At 42.2% G+C, this 13,820-nt stretch overlaps 1 protein-coding gene across 1 annotated transcript in view; it reads left to right on the top strand.

Annotated features, from left to right (window-relative positions):
* The first annotated feature begins 429 nt into the window (after nucleotides 1-429).
* Nucleotides 430-13,820, top strand: part of AUH (AU RNA binding methylglutaconyl-CoA hydratase) — a 311,152-nt gene continuing 297,761 nt past the window's right edge. Inside the window, exon 1 of the mRNA XM_089677150.1 lies at nucleotides 430-687. Coding sequence (XP_089533276.1) covers nucleotides 474-687 — 214 coding nt within the window. The 5' untranslated portion in view covers nucleotides 430-473. The remainder of the gene's footprint in view (nucleotides 688-13,820) is intronic.

The following is a 13,820-nucleotide window of genomic DNA, read 5'->3' as shown; positions in this document are numbered from 1 at the left end:
GCATAAAGCTGTGGAGCAGAGAAAACCTTGGCTGCGTATGATTGGTGGCGTACAGTGACCGCTTTCTGGTGCGTTTAGAAAATAAAAGGCTTAGGTTGGACTACACAGGTTCTCTTAGAACATAATAAAATAGGTTTGCTTGTCCTAGTATCATGTTTTCAGTCACACATTTGTAGTGACCGTTGTTTCCAGTCATGAACAACCTCTGAGTCACCATTTCCTCCATTCATTCTCAGACTAGTATAAATATTACTTTCCCCTGTTACTGAGCTCAGACCAAGCCACACTTATAAATCACCCCACGAGGATTCCACCAGCAGCCCACCTGCCGACACATCACCTAAACCTCCACGTATTCTTTTTTTTTTCTTTTCAAACTAACTTTATAAACAACGCTATTCTATGAACACAGCAGCAAGAGCGGTGTTCCCGGACAAGCTTGCAGTGGCTGAGTTTCAGTGACGTCACCCAGCATGGCGGCTCTGGCTGGCTTGAGGGTCCTGAGCTACAGCGGTGGGGTAGCATGGGCTGCACGCGCCGCCTCGTGGCGGGTCCCTCGAGGCCAGGAGCTCGGGGGGCAGGGGCAGTTGGTGATACGCCTGTCCGGCACTGGGGGGCGTCAGTACAGCTCGGAGGCGAAAAGCGAGGACGAACTGAGGGTCAGATACCTGGAGGGAGAGGAGCAAGGTAACAGCGTGACGTCATCACGAGTGCGCCGGGGCTGACTTGCTGCAGTATGAAAGCCATTTAGGATGGTGCATTACACTATGGGAGAGGTGCTTGTATGCTGTGTGAATCTGTCAGTGTTGGTAGTAGAAGTATATGGAGCTTGTTACTAAAGAAGAATAACAGATTTTACAGCATGGGAAGCCTGCGTATCACTGAGACACCTGAACACCGATTTGCAACGTTGGCATGTATTAGTAAAGCTGGACATATCTTCACATTGACTTAGAACAGGTTCACACCAGAACACGGTGCCAGAAAGGTGCATTCTGTGTGCATTTCCCACACCACAGGTGATCACACTGCCTTTGGAATCTGCATGTGGGGGGTCAATGTATTGTTAACATCACCCTATACACATCACAAACGCAGTGTGTTTGTGGGCATCAAATTGCATGGTACTGCGTGTTTTTAAAAGTAGTACAAGCACTACTTTTTGCGTGACCCAGTGCATTTTGCAGCCCATTCAAATGAATGGGCTGTCAAAACTTACTGCATGGGAATCGTACTGCATGTGTTCAAACCCGAACATTCCTGTGCAGTCCTGGTATGAACCAGAACTGTCCCACAACTGGGCGGTTGTTTGGTATTTAGGTGGTTAAAATAGGCAGTGAAGAGGTGACACAACACCTGCACAATACCTATTGCTCTCTGAAGAGCAGTCAGAACGTGGATTACTCTTCAAACAGTATAGCAGGTGTAAATGAGGCCTGAGACTAAAAAAAACCAAAACTTTATAATGGCTAAGTTCACCTTTCAACAAAAAATAATAAATGCACATTTTTTTCAGTTAAAAAAATGTGTAGGGATGGACGATACCCTTTTTTTTATCGGCAAGTACTCGCTGATACTGATTCCCAAATTTTTACAAAACGTATAGACGCAAATTGCACCGCAAAGGATAACATGCGATTTGAACAGGAATGTGATTCCTGTCCAAATTGCATGCTGTTTCCCCACTGCTCCTGTGTGAACCCAGAGTGTCAGCCTGAGTTCACACAGGAGTGGTGCAGGGAGGTTTCCTGCAGGGCAGAGTGGGGATGTATACTATGGAAGCAGATGCTCCTTATTCTCAGTGGTAGGAGAGAAAGCGGCAAGGATTTGAAATCCCCACAGCTTTCTCTCTACTCTTTGCGGATGACAGTTTGGGCTAGAGGGCTTTTGAATGGTCAGCACCATTCATGTAACAGTGCTGACCAATCAAAAGCCCTTTAGTCCGAACTTTCATCCCTGCAAGGAGAGGAGAGAAAGGGGCGGGGATTTGAAATCCTTGCCACTTTCTCTCCTCCTACTACTGAGAATATGGAGCATCCATAGTATACATCCCCACACATTCTTCGCTCAGCATGGGATCCCTGCAGGGAGATTTCCCACAGTGCTCCTGTGTGAACACAGGCTATGACTAGCCTGGGTTCATACAGGAGCAATGGGGAAGCTGTGTGGGATTTGGACAAGAATTGCATTCCTGTTCAAATCGCATGCTAATCTTTGCAGTGCAATTTGTATTCGCACTGCAAAGTATCAGTTTCTGGTATCAGGAGCATTTTCATGAGTACTCGTGAAAATACTCAGTATTAGCACCGATACCGGTTTCGGTGCATCCCTGAAAATGTGCATTTGTTATCTTTTGTTGTAGGAGTCTGTAAAGCAGTCTGCAAAGGTCTCCTGCAGACTGTCAGTGTATTTGTGTGCTCGCACCTCACACAGGCAAAATAAATAAAGTTCCACTTTAAGGCCCTGTTCACATAGCGCTTAGAAAGAACACTGTTTCCCACTAGCAATTTAAAAAGTGCGATTTGCATGCAGAAATTTTGGTCTGCGTAATTTTGCACACACGTTCTGTCACATGACAAATGCAGCAAAATTGAGCCACATTTGGGGTACCATTATGGGGCCTAATAGGTAAATGGGTCATAATGACTTCCCCAAACTGTTACATTTTTTTAATAACTGTCACAGCTGCTTCTGCTCTTAAGCAAACTGTCAAGCCATAAAAATGGCTGGCATTGTAACTGATAATGTGCAGCACCATGGCAACTGATGTTTAAACAGAGTCTAAGATGGACGCTTCCTTGGCTGTAAGGCCTCCTTCACACCATACGTCACAGGTATCAAACTGCCGGCCCTCCTGCTGTTGCAGAACTACAAGTCCCATGAGGCCTTGCAAGGTTGACAGTTACAAGGATGACTTCCACAGGCAGAGGCATGATGGGACTTGTAGTTCTGCAACAGCTGGAGGGCCGTCAGTGTGACATCCCTGCCATACGTGCAGAAAAACTCATGGAAACTGATGCACAGATTTCACGTGCAGAGACATCGGTTTACATCGGTCTTCATGCGCGCTTCAGTGAGTTTTATACATGTTGCAGGTTCCTGTGCATAAAACATCTGCACATGATACTAGTGCTGTGGTATGAACAGAGCACAGAAAGAACAATTAGTTTCATTGTGCCCTTGCAGAGCCCGTGCAGAAAAACCCACGTCTCTGCACCATGGTGTGACTGAGCCCTAAAGGATAAGAGGGTGTAGTTCTGCTTTAAAGCAGAGCTAAACCATCAATTTAACAGTTTCTAAAAACAGTTACATTCAGGGCATACCATGAATGATAACTGTCACAGGTGCTTGGGCTCTCAACTGAATTGTTAAGTCATCAGATGGCTGGTGTCATAAATGATGACATATTTTGTAAAGCACCGTGCAAACTGTTGGTGCTATATAAATCCTGTGTAATAATAATGTGTATCTCCATGGCATCTCAGATCATGGCTGTAAAGGATAGAAGGGTTTAGTTCCACTTTAGGATTTAAAAATGAAAGATAGAAGTTGACTGGTTGCCATGCATAGCTGCTCCAAATTCTGGATGCTCCTGTTTTTATAAGTTGCCCTAGATGTATATATTTTTTCCATTCAAGAGAAAAAGTACAAGGGTGGGCTGTTAAGTTAGCCTAATCTATCTTGGCTATCACAGCAATCATGTTCTCAAAAGCCTGTCCAGCTGGCTCTGGATTGTTAGTACAAGACCTGGATCTGTCAGTGACAGCTCGGCTTTGTTCTGGGAGCATACTATGCAACATAGGTAGGTACTCATGCACCCCTGTGGAAGAAGACCCACTTCACTGAGGCCACATATGTGCGTACCCTCAACTGTAAGGGTTAGACGGTAAAGTGCAGGAAATGTAGAATGGTACTGCAGGCAAAACTTTTTTTTAATTTGCTATTATGTGGATAATAAATTATAAATCAAGTATATTTATGTGTCATTAAAATCAAAAACTTTTTAAAAGAGAAGTTTGGGTTTCAGTAAAAAAACGAAAAAAAAACTCACCTAGGTGGATGAAGCATTGGTCCCCCGCCGGCTCTAAGACCGAGAACTGAGCAATCAAAGACCACTGATCACTGAGCTGCAGAGAGAATGAACTGCACTCCTTTGATCCATAGCTGAAGTACAGCTAAAAAAAGTTTTGGCTATAGTTCTCCTTTAAGTGTATTTATGAGTAACACTAGGTATTGTGTCTTATAGCACAAGCTTTTGTTTGTGCATCCCCTCTGCATTGATAAATACCTGGTTGAGTCTACCATTTTTCTTCACTTTCTAACTGCCAAACTAAAAGCAGCTGAGTCTCCGGCTGCAGCGTTGCCACCCTCACTGTGCATGTGTCTCAAATAAAGCCAGAAATATATGATCACATTTCTTTTTCTTTTCAAACTGCCTCATGTGACTCTTGTATCACTTCAGAGATGGCTTCAGCACCAAGATTGACATTTCCACAGTCTTCCCTGCAAGGTGATCAAGCATCATCTAGCAAGGGCGTATCTGCTTGAGGGCTTGTTCATTGGCAGCATGTGACCACAACAGCACCAATCAGCGCTGTGTGGGCATGGGAAGACCCTTTACACTTCCTAGAGTGTTATGAACAGGGGCGGACTGACCATTTGGAAACTCGGGCACTGCCCGAGGTCAGTAGGGGGCCCCATGAGATGCCCCTGGTACCTTTTTCATAGGCTTTTTTGAGTTTGGGCAAGGACACAGGGGCCCCATGATCCCCTATTGCCCGGGGGCCCCATGAGTTGTCAGTCCGGCCCTGGTTATGAATATCTTCATGACTGTATTTTTCATTGCAACTCATCCAGATATCATACCACCACCATTTTTTCCATATATCACATACCGTGTGTTGGGGAGTGATATAGCAGTGTCATGTGACCATGGTATTTGCACTCTGCAAAAATGTATATGGACAAGTCTTTGCTGTATAACCTATTTATTTTGATTCTTTATGAAGAAAAAGGAAGATCAACTTGAAATGTTTTCAATGTGTTTAATGGCACTTTAAAGGATAATATTTTATATCAGGGTGGATAAAAATCAATGATTTTAAAAAAAAAAAAAATCAGATTTTTTTTTTAAAAAATCGGATTATTTTTTAAATAAAATGCTTTTTGAGGAAAATATATTACCATCCAAAGGTTATTCCATCATGAAATAAAGATTAGTTTTTTAATTATGTAGAATAAGGCTGTATATTTTTAATTTTTTTGGTAAATAAATTCCATTAATCCATTCACAATGTCATGCTCTTCCAGAGGTTTTGGTAAGATTATTGGGCAGTTTCTCTGCCTACAAGATATTATCACAGATGCTTGGTTTACTTTTGCAGTTCTCAAAACTGAATTGGACTCAGCGGAGATCACATGCCTCTTCTTCACAGCAAAAATGTTATAACATGAACAGAGTTAAGAAAAAGACCTTAATCCTAACGTCTACAAACCTATGAATACAGAATCAACCCCTTCAGTGCTAAGTTTCAAGAAGTTCAGGGAATAGAATAGAAACAATATTTTTCTGATTGTTTGGAGTGGAATAGATCTGCACAAGAAGAAAGTGAAACTAAGTGTGAGGAGGAAGGGGCTGACGGTCTAAGTTTCTTAAAATATATATATTTTGTTTAGCTAAATTAGTTAACAAACATGGATGTTTGTTTAAGCAGATAACATATGCTGTAATGTTATTGTTTCAGTTGAATAAATCTATTTAAATTGTTATTATTAAGGTAATGATTATTTTTCTCCTTCCTAAGTACAACAGAAAAGTTGTCCAAATATGAATGATTAACCTATTAAACTGGGGATAAAAAAACTAATATGAAAAGTTGTTATTCTAAAAATCTTCATCTACTTGCATATTAAAGTTATACCAGCAAGAATTAGTCTTTATGTAGAAAACTATGATTTAAATCAAGCCTTACTGACTAGTGATTTAAATCGTGATTTAAATCAGTTTGATTTAAATCAGTTTGATTTAAATCAAATCCACCCTGTTTTATATTATAATATTTATATGGGATCATCCAACCCCCTTTAAATATGCCACCACATAGATCGCTGATGAAGCATGGACCCAGTCTCGACTGCTGAAATTGCTCTACCATTCAGAACATGCATACTGCAGCAGAGGTGACTAGTGGAAAAATGAATGTAAACACTGCTGGGCATAGAGAGTGGGCCCACGCTGCATCTGTGGTCTGTGTGGGGGTGTAGTGTTTTAATAGAAAAAAACAAAAGTACTTTAAATCTATTTAATGCCATCTTGACTTTAAAAAAGGATCAGTGCATTAAAAAACCAAAGAATTTCTTAGGGAGTCCAGTTTTTTTTTTAATTCAAACTGTCCATGTGATACAGATTTCTTACTGGAACGATACTACATCTGAACACCCCAAACGAAAACTGCAGAGTAGAGAGAAACCTGAGGTCCAGGGCAACCACACCTTATTGCATTTCCAGGGGCAACCCCGATTAATATATATTAATTTATACATAGGTAGAGCTACGTCCACAATGGCCTCCCAGGATGAGCAGAAGATGTCCACTTCATCACATTTCTTCTTTAGCATACTAGAGGAGATATGAGATCAACAATTTAGTCTGATGAGAACGCCGGGCATCCTCATGAATGCCCAATAGGGCTAGGGCTGAGAGGGTTATATTGTCAGTTGCAACCAGAGATTGATCACCTTGAAAACCTCAGACCAGTAGGTTGCAAGTCGTAGGCAGTCTCAGAACATGTGAAAAGAAGACCCTGGATAGATTTTCCATTTGAGACAAATGGCATCCTGCTCCAGGTACATTTTATGGATCCTCGATGGGGTATAATATGCTCTGTGGAGAAATGTAACCTGTGTCAGCTTATCTTTGGATAAAATAACAGGTTTGGGACCCTGCTCTAAGTAGTCCTCCCAGTCTTCCTTATCCAAAGATGGGATATCACCCTTCCAATACTCCCATAGGTGTTCGAACTTGGGAGAGTCAACACACAGAAGTACCCCATACAGGGCTGAAAGTGACTTATCTAAATCTCCAGAAGCTAGCAGCTCCTCAATAGGGTTGGCCAGGAGGAGAGGCGACGGGGGAAATTGGGACCTCGTGGCGTGGCAAAACTGGAAATAACAGAACATTATCCAGCCTGGTAAATGAAACTTTCAAGAAAGTTAAGAGAAAGATAGGACACCCAAGGGCATAATATCTGACAACGTCTTAACACCATAACATGCCCAAACTTGGGGGTCTGGAATAGTGCGGAAAAGAAGGAAGGTAGGAGTACTTCAGACAGGTTCAGCAGGTGACCATTGGTTTGGGCGTGCTGTTCTACACTCGTGGCCCCCTGATACACTAAGTTACGCAAGTCTGGCAAGAACCCCAAAAAGGCTGCCTCCAGACAAATGGCAGCATTGAATCTGGAACGACCAAACCACCAATAAACGGAGACCTCCGAAGATTCCAGACCAGGGCAAACAGAGTAGGAGACAGTGGGCAACCCTAACACGTGCCTCGGTGAAGGGAAAATGAATCAGACAGCCAATCATTTGTATACACCTGTGCCCTGGGTGCCCTGTAGAGCAGTTGAAGCCAATCAATGAGTTAAGTACCAAAAATGCTATTTAATTCATTTTTAATATTCAAAGCAAACCCCCATCCAACCATGTCTCTCTGATTTATTTTGCTGAGAAATCAGTTTGAAAAACGCCCCCTAGCATTTCTGGTTGTGGCCATCTTGTTAATAATTCATGCAGCATTTACTTCCTGGAATCCATTTGCCCTTAGCTCAGGCATACAGGCAGGAGGGTGTGCTTAGAAGAGATGTATGACATCGCTTGCCTAGGTCTGGAAGCCAGGGAGTTATTGAAGTAATGTGATGTAATGAAAAAAAAAGAGACACAACACACTCTGGATGCATTCTGGATAGGTTTTTGCTTACAGGTCACACCACAATCTGTTCCGGTGCAGTTTGCTATGTTCCAGTATGATTTTGTTCAGAAAAAATGCAGCATGTTCCGCTTTTTTTTCAGCACAGGAATCTGACTGGAACTGACTGCACTGGTGGAAACTAGGGCCATTGTAATATGTGGAAAACACTGTGCATGCATTTTTGATGAAGAAAAAAAACGCACTAGACTACACCTAGTGTGAACTAGCCCTAAAACAAGTAAATATGGTATACTTTGCCATTTATTTACTAATGCTAGCAGCATAAGGAATAAATCTAGTCAATTTTGATTGTGAGAGTAAAGTTCTGCTTTAACCACTTTCCCTCCAGAGGATTTACCCCCCTTCCTGACCAGGTCATTTTTTGCGATACAGCGCTGTGTTACTTTGACAATTTGACAACACAGTAATCGCTGTGTTACTGTGTTGTTTATACACAGGTCTCTCCCCCTTCGGTAATACTCGGCAGCTGGGACTCGGTGATTGACAGCTGAGGCTGTGAATGGCGGCGCAGGTAGGGAGTGTGCGCCTCCTGCCCAGATCTGCAAAATCACATATAATATATATACATTATTTTATGCACCCGTGCTGCCCTGTAGCAGTATTTCTGCTATAGGGCGGCGCGGAATCGGTTTCTCAAAGCAAAAAGCATTCACTGCTTTAAGTTATGAAGGTGTAACTATGGTCTTCTATCAAAGTGATAAGAGACTATTTTTTATTATTAAAACAAAAAATATGTTCTAATTACCTGCCCTGTGCAATAGAGCAGCCCCTTATCTCAAAAGAATACAGCTGTACTGAACAGTCTGTGTGCAGTTGGTAATTACAATTCCCCCAGCAGAGTAGCGTATGCATTAAGTTATTTGCAAAAAAACTTTGTGCATAATCAAAATACCTAACTGTATATGCTTATCCTTCCCTAAATGAGCTGTTTAAACTCCTCAATTTGAGTGGACACTCGAACTTACATCACTGCTTAGGCAGTCTTTGAGCCTTCACCAACACATTGCCTGTTTGATTATCATAATGAATGATCTGATAGATCCTTTTATGTCACTGCCTTGTTCCTCATGGTGCCTTATTATTGATGATTGGAGAAGGTTATCAGCAGTGGGAATTACCATTGATCATATTGATGTATAATTGACTGCAGGGGGCTTGATGGATGTGTTTTAGATTATTATACATGATTTATATAGCGCCAACAGTTTGCGCAGCGCTTTAAAAAATGAAGTTAGATATTACAGTTACAATACAATTTGGTACAAGAGGAAGTAGAGGACCCTGCTTGTTAGAGCTTATGTGAACATACTTTCACAAAACCTCCCATAAACCACCTACTGTCAAGCTCCATGCACTTGGATTTTAGCAGGACATTATCTTTCATTGCTTTACCAGTGATTTAACTACTTATGCAATATATCACATTTATGCAGACAATCACATTGGCTGATTTGGAAAGAATTTATTTGCAAATTATGGTGGAAAATAAGTATTTGGTCAATATCAAAAGTTCATCTCAATACTTTGTTATATATCCTTTGTTGGCAATGACAGAGGTCAAACGTTTCCTGTAAGTCTTCACAAGGTTGGCACACACTGTTGCTGGTATGTTGGCCCATTCCTCCATGCAGATCTCCTCTAGAGCAGTGATGTTTTGGGGCTGTCGCTGGGCAACACAGACTTTCAACTCCCTCCAAAGGTTTTATATGGGGTTGAGATCTGGAGACTGGCTAGGCCACTCCAGGACCTTGAAATGCTTCTTACGAAGCCACTCCTTCGTTGCCCGGGTGGTATGTTTGGGATCATTGTCATGTTGGAAGACCCAGCCACGTTTCATCTTCAATGCCCTTGCTGATGGAAGGAGGTTTGCACTCAAAATCTCACGATACATGGCCCCATTCATTCTGTCCTGTACATGGATCAGTCGTCCTGGTCCCTTTGCGGAGAAACAGCCCCAAAGCATGATGTTGTCACCCCCATGCTTCACAGTAGGTATGGTGTTCTTTAAATGCAACTCAGCATTCTCTCTCCTCCAAACACGACGAGTTGTGTTTCTACCAAACAGTTCTATTTTGGTTTCATCTGACCATATGACATTCTCCCAATCCTCTTCTGGATCATCCAAATGCTCTCTAGCAAACTTCAGACGGGCCTGGACATGTACTGGCTTAAGCAGGGGGACACGTCTGGCACTGCAGGATCTGAGTCCCTGGCGGCGTAGTGTGTTACTGATGGTAGCCTTTGTTACATTGGTCCCAGCTCTCTGCAGGTCATTCACTAGGCCCCCCCATGTGGTCCTGGGATTTTTGCTCACTGTTCTTGTGATCATTTTGACCCCACGGGGTGAGATCTTGCGTGGAGCCCCAGATCGAGGGAGATTATCAGTGGTCATGCATGTCTTCCATTTTCTAATTATTGCTCCCACAGTTGATTTGTTCACACCAAGCTGCTTGCTTATTGCAGATTCAGTCTTCCCAGCCTGGTGCAGGTCTACAATTTTGTTTCTGGTGTCCTTCGACAGCTCTTTGGTCTTTACCATAGTGGAGTTTGGAGTGTGACTGTTTGAGGTTGTGGACAGGTGTCCTTTATACTGATAACAAGTTCAAACAGGTGCCATTGATACAGGTAATGTGTGCAGGACAGAGGAGCCTCTTAAAGAAGAAGGTACAGGTCTGTGAGAGCCAGAAATCTTGCTTGTTTGTAGGTGACCAAATACTTATTTTCCACCATAATTTGCAAATAAATTCTTTCCAAATCAGCCAATGTCATTGTCTGGATTTTATTTTTCTCATTTTGTCTCTCATAGTTGAGGTCTACCTATGATGCCAATTACAGGCCTCCCTCATCTTTTTAAGTGGGAGAACTTGCACAATTGGTGGCTGACTAAATACTTTTTTGCCCCACTGTATACTTGTGATTATATTTGGTCTCCAAGCCAATTTGATGTACAATATGGACCGCTTGCTACGTTCTCAGTACGGACGTATTCTTTTAATTCACAATGTTTTATTGTTCTTGACTGTTGTATGTCCTGCTTGCTAGAACAATGTTGTTTAAATGATCTTTTGATTATATACAATAAAGTTTTTTTGCAAATAACTTAATGCATATGCTACTCTGCTTGGGTAATTGTAATTACCAACTTCTCACAGTCTGTTCTTTACAGCTGTATTCTTTTTAGTCATTATCTTTTTTGTGTAAACCAATACCAATACTTACGGTGAAAGAGAAAGCTATTATTCAGGTTTATGTCTATGCTTATGGCATCCATATATTTTGATCAGCCCCTTACCTCTTCTTTTTGAATTCTCTGCTGGCGCTGTCCATAGTCGCACATAGCGCTGGTAAGCCAAGCCCCTGCTCTCTCCTCACTGGAGTTTGATTTACAGCAGCACAAGCCTTTGGCTCCCGCTGCCCACAGTGTCTCATGTGAGACCTGGAAGAGAGGAGAGTGGTGATGCAGCTGGGACAGCACTGGATCGGTGACTCAGTCAAGTCAATGTTTCGGGATGGGGGTGGGTAGATTAGGTAGAGGGGAGTATTTTACCTTTAATGCAGTTAAAGCATTAAGGTTAAAAAACATGAGTTTAGAACTACATTAAAGTGTTTTTTACACTAATGCATTCTCTGCCTTAAAGTAGAAAACAACCCTACTTAAGGTAAAAAAACAATACTACTTAACACCCGCCCGCTCTAAACACCTAATGACTCTCACAGCACTGTCGCTGACAGCATCCCCGCTCTCTTCTTGGTCTCACAGGAGCTGATGTCATTAAAACCCCTGTGAGGAGTGAGAGGGGGCAAGGCCTAATAGCATTGTGTGTGTCTATGAGCGCACACAACCCAGCTTGGGGAGAGTGCCCGCATGGGGTGCTCCTTAGAACTATGCTTGTTTAGACTGGTGGCGATGGAATTGCTGCAATGTTAGAAGCCTTCCTTAATACAATATATACTTACCTACATATTAACAATGCTAAAGATAATGTATGAATGATTGGACCTTAGGATGAATGGAATTGCTATATGTTTATTTGGGTCAGTTTGGGAACATATTAGAATATTGAAACATCTTTATTTTTGGTATTTAAAAGCGACAACTAACAGCTTAAAGCAGTGTTAACCCCAAAAGCAAGCATGTATTATATTACAGTTTACCAATTTCCTAAATAGGATAGCTTTCTTTTATTTTTACCTGGTGATCCTGCTAGTAAGGCTGTTCTTTTTCAACAGAACAAGCTGTCATGTAGATGTAGCAGTTAGTGTAGAATCTAACCATTTACCGCTGACAGGAGTGCTTACAATGATCAGCTTTTATTTATGTAAAACCTTTTATCCCAAAAGGAACAAAACCGTTGCTGAAGCTACTTAGACATGTTAGCTGGAGTTTGGCTTCAAATTGTTTAGTGTATCTAAGTCTGTTTGTATATCTAACACTCTCCTGCCTCTAGGCTGACAATGCTGTTGTCTAAAGACATCTCTGTGCTCCTTCATCCAGGGTATAGGCATCTAATGCAGAAGGTGTGTTACTCACCAGATCACCAGCTAAAACCAGAGGGAAAAGCTTAGAAAAAGAAAACAATACAGATACCACATCTAATGAATTCTAATCTGTTTAATCCCACTTTCACAGATGGCATTCATTAGGCATGGGCTCGTACAACTCCTCCCACTTCAATTTCCTGTATAACACTACTGAGATTTAAAGAATTCATAAAGTATATAATCTTTATATGCAATTTTTCTACTGCAAAATGTCTTAATTAGATTATTATTATAGGAAGGAACATCAAATTATGTATTATGTGTAATATTTTTTGATTCAGACGATAGATAAACTTCTAGGGTAATATATACACACACTATATTGCCAAAAGTATTGTGACAACTGCCTTTACACGCACATGAACTTTAGTGACATCCCAGTCTTAGTGAATATTGAGTTGGCCCACCCTTTGCAGCTATAACAGCTTCAACTCTTCTGGGAAGGCTGTCCATAAGGTTTAGGAGTGTGTCTATGAGAATGTTTGACCATTCTTCCAGGAGTGCATTTGTGAGGTCAGGAACTGATGTTGGACGAGAAGGCCTGGCTCGCAGTCTCTGCTCTAATTCATCCCAAAGGTGTTCTATCGGGTTGAGGTCAGGACTCTGTGCAGGCGAGTCAAGTTCCTCCACCCCAAATGTGCTCATCCATGTCTTTACAGACCTTGCTTTGTGCACTAGTGCGCAGTCACGTCGGAACAGGAAGGGGCCATCCCCAAACTGTTGCCACAAGTTTGGGAGCATGAAATTGTCTAAAATGTGTTGGTATGTTGACAGCTTAAGAGTTCCCTTCACTGGAACTAAGGGTCCAAGCCCAACCCCTGAAAAACAACCCCACACCATAATCCCACCAAACTTTACATTTGGCATAATGCAGTCAAGGAAGTACCATTCTCTTGGCAACTGCCAAACCCAGACACGTCCATCGGGTTGCCAGACAGAGAAGCGTGATTCGTCACTCCAGAGAATACGTCTCCACTGCTCTACAGTCCAATGGCAGCATGCTTTACGCCACTGCATCTGACGATTTGTATTGCACTTGGTGATGTAAGGCTTGGATGCAGCTGCTTATCCATGGAAACCCATTCCAAGAAGCTCTCTACACACTGTCATTGTGCTAATCTGAAGGCCACACGAAGTTTGGAGGTTCCCTGGTCTCCTCCTCCCCCCATGCCCTTCTCCAGGACTTCTCCAGGGCTTCCCCCATCCTCTGGAACTCCCTACCCCAATCCATCAGACTATCACCTACTCTCCTCACCTTTAGGCGCACTCTGAAAACCTATCTCTTCAG

Source organism: Staurois parvus, unplaced genomic scaffold (genome assembly GCF_062004578.1).
Source record: "Staurois parvus isolate SC_StPar_1 unplaced genomic scaffold, SC_StPar_1.0 ptg000178l, whole genome shotgun sequence".
NCBI classification, from domain to species: Eukaryota; Metazoa; Chordata; class Amphibia; order Anura; family Ranidae; genus Staurois; species Staurois parvus.
Note: the sequence above shows the minus strand (reverse complement) of the source record. Positions and strands in the feature narration are given on the sequence as shown.